We start from the raw sequence: 6000 nt of genomic DNA on the forward strand, positions 1-6000 counted from the left end.
TGCATCTCTGTCTCTACCTCCCCTGTAATGCAGTGACCACATAGATGCTCTTCTTCGGGTAGCCATGTCTTTTTGTGTCTCCCTTTTTCTATAGCCAGTTGGTGTTCCCTGAGCCTGTATTTGGTCAGGATCTGTCTCTGTTTTGTATCTCTGACAGAGTAGAGATATTCTGCATTTTTGTATTCTGTTTTGAGGGCCAAATAGCAATTTAGTTTATTCAGTATTTTGTTTCATTTTCCCAATTTGTCAAATAGGAGGTTTTCATTTCTGTAACAATGTGATTGATTTCCCTGTGTGTTTGGATAATAGAGTTGTTTAGTGTTTTCAATAGCTGGCGTAGGGGATTCTTTTCAGGGTTCAGCTCTTGGGTTTCCAGTGCTTGCTAGCTCTCTCTCGCACGCACGCTCTCTCTCTCTCTTCTCTCTCTAACTGTGTATTGTTGATCTTCCAGGTGATATAGGTGGTCAGATGGGTCTGTTCATCGGAGCCAGTATCCTTACCATCCTGGAGCTATTTGACTACGCCTATGAGGTCAGACATAGAACACACACCATGTAGAAACTTCCAAAGACACACACATTCTCACAAACACATTATCAAACACTCTCACAGACAGTTATGTTTGGCGGAAGAAATAATAACTAAAAAATGAATAACAATTCATATCAGAGACACCCGTCTAATAGGTTACACACACATTTCTCCACAGACTCAAGGCCAATCACACACACACATATTCACATTCACATTTCAATTGTTGAGACGAAAGAGCCTTGCCATATATCTGTCTGGGCTGAGTGATTGAGGTGCGTGATCAGTCTTTTTCGTTGGTCTCTCTCTCCTACTGCTTTGGTCTGCTTGGAGCTCTGCCAAGGACAAACCAGTCATTCTGTGCCCTCTGGGCTTTAGAAATACACATGAAAAGTATTTTTTTTCAAACCTTTCTCATGTTTTAATGGGGAGCCTGTGCGGGGTGTTTTGTCACAGACAGAGAGTGCTGCTGCTCTGGCTGTGGTTTTAAAGACCGCCACTAAAATAACAGCCACGGTGATGTTTGGCCTTGAGTCAAGATATTATTACAGATGCTGATGCCTAGTCACTTTACCATGCCTTCATGTACATATCTACCTCAAATACCTGGTACCCCTGCACAGTGATCCTGTTCTGATACACCATGTACATAGCTCCATTCTTGTGTATTTTATTCCTCTTATATTACTAGTTTTCTTTTTATTAATATTTTTTAACTCTGCATCGTTGGGAAGAGCTCGTAAGCAAGCATTTCATGGTAAAGTCCACACCTACTGTATTATTTATGGTGCCAATTATAACAGTTCAAATTCACCTTAAACTAAATTGGTCATAGGTTACCACAGCATGTAAAAAGCACACTTCATGAATCATTTTGTGATACTGTATATGTCCTGATGACCCTGATAATGTGTGTTACATATATATGTTGTCAGGTGGTGAAGGACAAGTTGCTGGACCTACTGAGCCGAGACGACGAGGAGGAGAGCCACGGAGAGGACGTGGTAAGGTCATGAGGTTAATCAGATGACAAACTGGACTGTCACACTGTTTGGAAAATATTTTATATTGTATTTATGGCTTAGCATCCAGCCAAACCTCAATAAGATTTATGTTATTCTGTGCCAGACAGCTATCCCAATGTAATTCTCAGTTATTGACAAGAAAGGAGATGAGATCTCTCCAACTGAATCTTGTCAAAATGTCACTCAGTGAATTTTTATTTTAATTAACCAGGTAAGTTGAATGAGAACACATTCTCACATACAGCAACGACCTGGGGAATAGTTAAAGGGGAGAGGATGGATGAGCCAATTGGATGATTAGGTGTCCATGATGGCATGAGGGCCGGTTTGCGTATGTAGCCAGGACACCAGGATTAACACATCTACTCTTACGATAAGTGCCATAAGATTGTTAGTGACCACAGAGAGTCAGGACACCCTTTTAACATCACATCTTAAAGATGTCACTCTGCACAGGGTATATCCCCAATCACTGCCCTGGGACATTGGGATATTTTTTCAGACCAGAGGAAAGAGTGCCTCCTATTGGCCCTCCAACGCCACTTCCAGCAGCATCTGGTCTCCCATCCATGACAAACCCTGCTTAGCTTCAGTGGCAAGACAGCAGTGGGGTGCAGTGTAGATGTGGCATGTGTATAAGTGTACTACACGCATATGTGTGTGTGTCACCCTACTTCAGAGTTCCTGTGACCCGATGGGGAACCACTCGGAGGCCATCAGCCACACGGTGAGCGTCCCCTTACAGACCACCCTGGGCACGCTGGAGGAGATCGCCTGCTGAGCCCCCAGCCCAGCTCCACACACACACCAGGCAAGGCCACTGTGAGCCACTACCACACGGGGAGCCAGTGAGCAGCAGCCTCTTCCACAGGCTACTAGGACAGAATGATGGGGTGGATGGGTGGCTGGTCAGAGGAAAGGGTGGCTGGGTTGGGCTAGACTGGGCTGGACTGGGCCTCCCCTCCACACTGTCACTGCAGCACTAATGGGGATTAAGGAGCTGTCACCTGGACTTACTGGTGCTCTCTGTTACTGGAACTGTTACTGTACTGTTGGAGGAGGACAGCCACCTCCCCTCCCCCTCACATGCTCATCTACCTGACTCATAGGTCTTCTCCAGTTCACAGACAGACAGACTGCACTGTAAACCTAACGGGAAGGGACTCATCTCTGTCCTAGACATGTGTATTCACTAGTCACCCATCGGTCAGTACTGCCAGACATTGTACCATAACAGTTGCTGTGAACTGTCCAAGTTGCATGCGCTGCTTCCTCTCGGAGACGGTTTCTCTCTTTGGTGATGCTGATTGGCTGACGCTGGACTGCAGTGTTGCTTTACTGTACATTTGCCCTGTCTCTCTATCTCACTCTGTCATTCTCTCTCCGTCTCTCTCCGTGGCCTATGGGATGAGGCCAGCTATAGAAATAGAATGTATAGATTGAACATGGTTCACTATAACATATTTCATATGACACATCCATCTAAGGCAGTTTCATTTTGTTGATGCACTGTTTTCTTAGGCGGCAAGTTGTATATCTACGGGAAGGGCTGTTGGGACTGTATTTGCATTCATATTGGGAAAACATGAGCATTCTAAAGAATCAATTCCAAAATGACTGTTTTGCATTCGGTTATTTATTTTGTTGTCCGTTCTATTGATTCCACTCCTATCAATTTACCACAAGGTGAGTACCCCGAGGGAAGGCAAGGTACTGAGCTGCTTCTCAACAACATATTAAACAAGTGCCATATTCCTATGTGTAAACTCATGTAAATGATTAAACGCTTGCCTCTTGGCGGCAGCGCCTCAGTGGGGTAAAAGCACTCATTGATGACTGAGGCTGAGCCAAAACCAGAGAGGTGGAGTATGACATTGTTTACCTGGCAGAATACAAGCAGAGTACAAATGTCGCTCATAAATGAACATGCTGAGGGGGTTTATTTTCATTTCAGCTGCATGATGTGGGTGTGTTGTCTGGTGAGAACCGACGGACTCACAACTCATCATATTTTACATAATGGACTTGGCCCTTACATAGAGATAGCCCAGCTAGAAATTGAATTGAATTGAAAATTGAATTTCCATGATAATCACGGTTCTATTAATGGAAATAATGTTAGGACGATAATAATTGCACTGATGTAGATTCAGATGAGGGGAAAGGATGTTCTGATTCATTTGAGGATACAGGGTGCGTTGTATTGTGGTGTTAATATTGGTGTTGTAGTACGAAAAACCAAAACGGGTACGAGACAGTGTTCTGTCCTGTCTACAGTGGATATGTTATTGAAGAAGGACTTACATGAACCGACTTATGACTGGTTGACATTTTGATTTGACGCAAGTACAAATTTGCTAACAGAGCAGGATAATACTAACACAAGGGATTCAAATAATCAAGCCCAACATGTAAAGCCTGTCTTTTTCAGAAACGGTAGCCGGCAGACTTTGCCGGGACTATTGTCCATCTCTGACTGAAAGACACAATCTTTGTCAAATTGGAGGTGATTTTAAGCCCAATATTTTTTTAATAGACGATAGCCCCAACCAAACACATTTAATAACCAGTTAAAATCAAACTCACCAAACCATGGGTGGTGTGAAAACCACAGGAGGTGTTTTTCTGCTCTCAAAAAAAGTGACAAAGGACTATCCAAAGCCCTGACATGAAACGCTGACTGGTCTGAGTCCAACTCAAAAAGGATTTGGTTTGTTTCGTTAACACCCCTCCCATCTAGTGCCATCACACTAAAAAGGGCCATATTGCATCACTATGATATGACGAGTACATCCATCCAGAGTAGCAAATCAAATCAAATTTTTATTTGTCACATACACATGGTTAGCAGATGTTAATGCGAGTGTAGCGAAATGCTTATCAATTAGCCATGATTATCCAGACAGCCGGCAGGTAGCCTAGCAGTTAGCGTGTTGGGCCATTAACCGAAAGGTCGATGGTTTGAATACCCAAGCCGACAAGGTGAAGAATCTGCCGATGTGCCCTTGAGTCAGGCAGCTAAACCTAATTAGCTCCAGGGGCGCCGTACTACTATGACTGACCCTGTAAAACAACACATTTGACTGCATCTATCCGGTGTATGTGACAAAACTTCTACTATGTCATCGTTATAATGTACAGTACAGGTGGGAATGAACTCCAAGTGCTTTGTGAACTATGATTTCCTGTCTGTTGTTGACCTGCTGTGTGTAATCTAATCTCTCATGTATGGCTTATCATGTCTCCTTTAGCAGTGACCTCAGCCATCTCCAGGGGCGGACTTGCCATCTGGCATTTGCTCGAAATGCCAGATGGGCTGCTTCATTTTTAGCCTAGTGGGCCTGTCTAACAGAACATTTTTACTTTGCTAAATTATCATTATCTGACCTTGAGGAAAAATATGGACCGGTGTGAGGACCTCAAGGAAAAAAATGGGCCAGTGTATTGCAAATGCAAATGCCAATTTCTGGTCCCAGTCCTCCCCTGCTTCTCACCTACTGTATAGATCTGTCCATGGAGAGAGGTGAACTACTATGGGACACATACTGAGTCTCAGTGAAAATGCCACTGGTTGTTTCTTCTCTTTTGGTTTCTATTGTTATTGCAGGACTGCTTTTTCATTTTGTGATGCAGCGTACAGTATGTGTTTTTAATGTGAAACGATTAAAAAAAAAGTTTTTGCTGCGGGGTCCTGTCGTGTTTGCCTTCTTGTGTAGACGTATCACTCATTTCGTCATAGCTTTGTAAGAGGATCCATCGTGCAGAACACAAGCATAATACTCTGTCATACAGTGCTTGTGGTTTGTGGGGAGGGGTGGGGTGGGAGCTTGGGAAAAGGCATCAGCGCCTACAGTGTGTTGTGGTGATAGAAATGTAAAGGGGAGATCCTATTTCACTCTGACATCTCTACTACACAGACTTAATGTGCACTGAAATGTCCTCCTCTCAGCTCCCAGTGATAACAGCAGTCAGGACACCAGAGGACTCCTCCAAGCAGAGCAGTACTAGTAGACAGACTGAGGGAGAAAATTCACTTGAAAGCCATTTTGTGCTGCTGGTCAGGTTCTATTTTGCATCAGCACTCTCCAGGAACTCCTGCAAGCTATTTGCTCTGTCTGTATCAGGAGCTGTGTCTGTCTTCCCTCTGGGTGCCCTGTTGTTCCATTAATACAAGTGTCTTATAATATTAGAGTTCAACCCCAGGATCTACAAATCATATTATTTATGGATGACAACGTCTTACACAACACAAATGTTATGCAGTTAATTTAGCTCATGCTGCTGATACAGTGAATTGTGTGTGCACTTACTTGTAGAGTATTGCCAGAAAAAGCAATCTGCCAGCAGACGGTGACCTGAGAATATTTACACATTGATTAGGTTGATTGATGTGTAATTAAGGAACTTTGTTACCTGTATAGATTTTTTTGTGTGGATGTGTTGT

The 6000-nt window shown here is 43.5% G+C and overlaps 1 protein-coding gene across 3 annotated transcripts in view; it reads left to right on the forward strand.

The window, feature by feature from the left end:
* Positions 1 to 5244, forward strand: part of LOC110538663 (acid-sensing ion channel 2) — a 460686-nt gene extending 455442 nt beyond the window's left edge. For all 3 annotated transcript variants that reach the window (XM_090193874.1, XM_021625621.3, XM_036938819.2), the window contains 3 exons: positions 452 to 531; positions 1467 to 1535; positions 2236 to 5244. In XM_090193874.1, the coding sequence (XP_090050000.1) occupies positions 452 to 531; positions 1467 to 1535; positions 2236 to 2337 (251 nt within the window). In that variant the 3' untranslated portion in view covers positions 2338 to 5244. The remainder of the gene's footprint in view (positions 1 to 451; positions 532 to 1466; positions 1536 to 2235) is intronic.
* The last annotated feature ends 756 nt before the right edge of the window (positions 5245 to 6000 follow it).

This window comes from Oncorhynchus mykiss, chromosome 12 (genome assembly GCF_057628025.1).
Source record: "Oncorhynchus mykiss isolate SJ-2025 chromosome 12, ASM5762802v1, whole genome shotgun sequence".
Taxonomy (NCBI): Eukaryota; Metazoa; Chordata; class Actinopteri; order Salmoniformes; family Salmonidae; genus Oncorhynchus; species Oncorhynchus mykiss.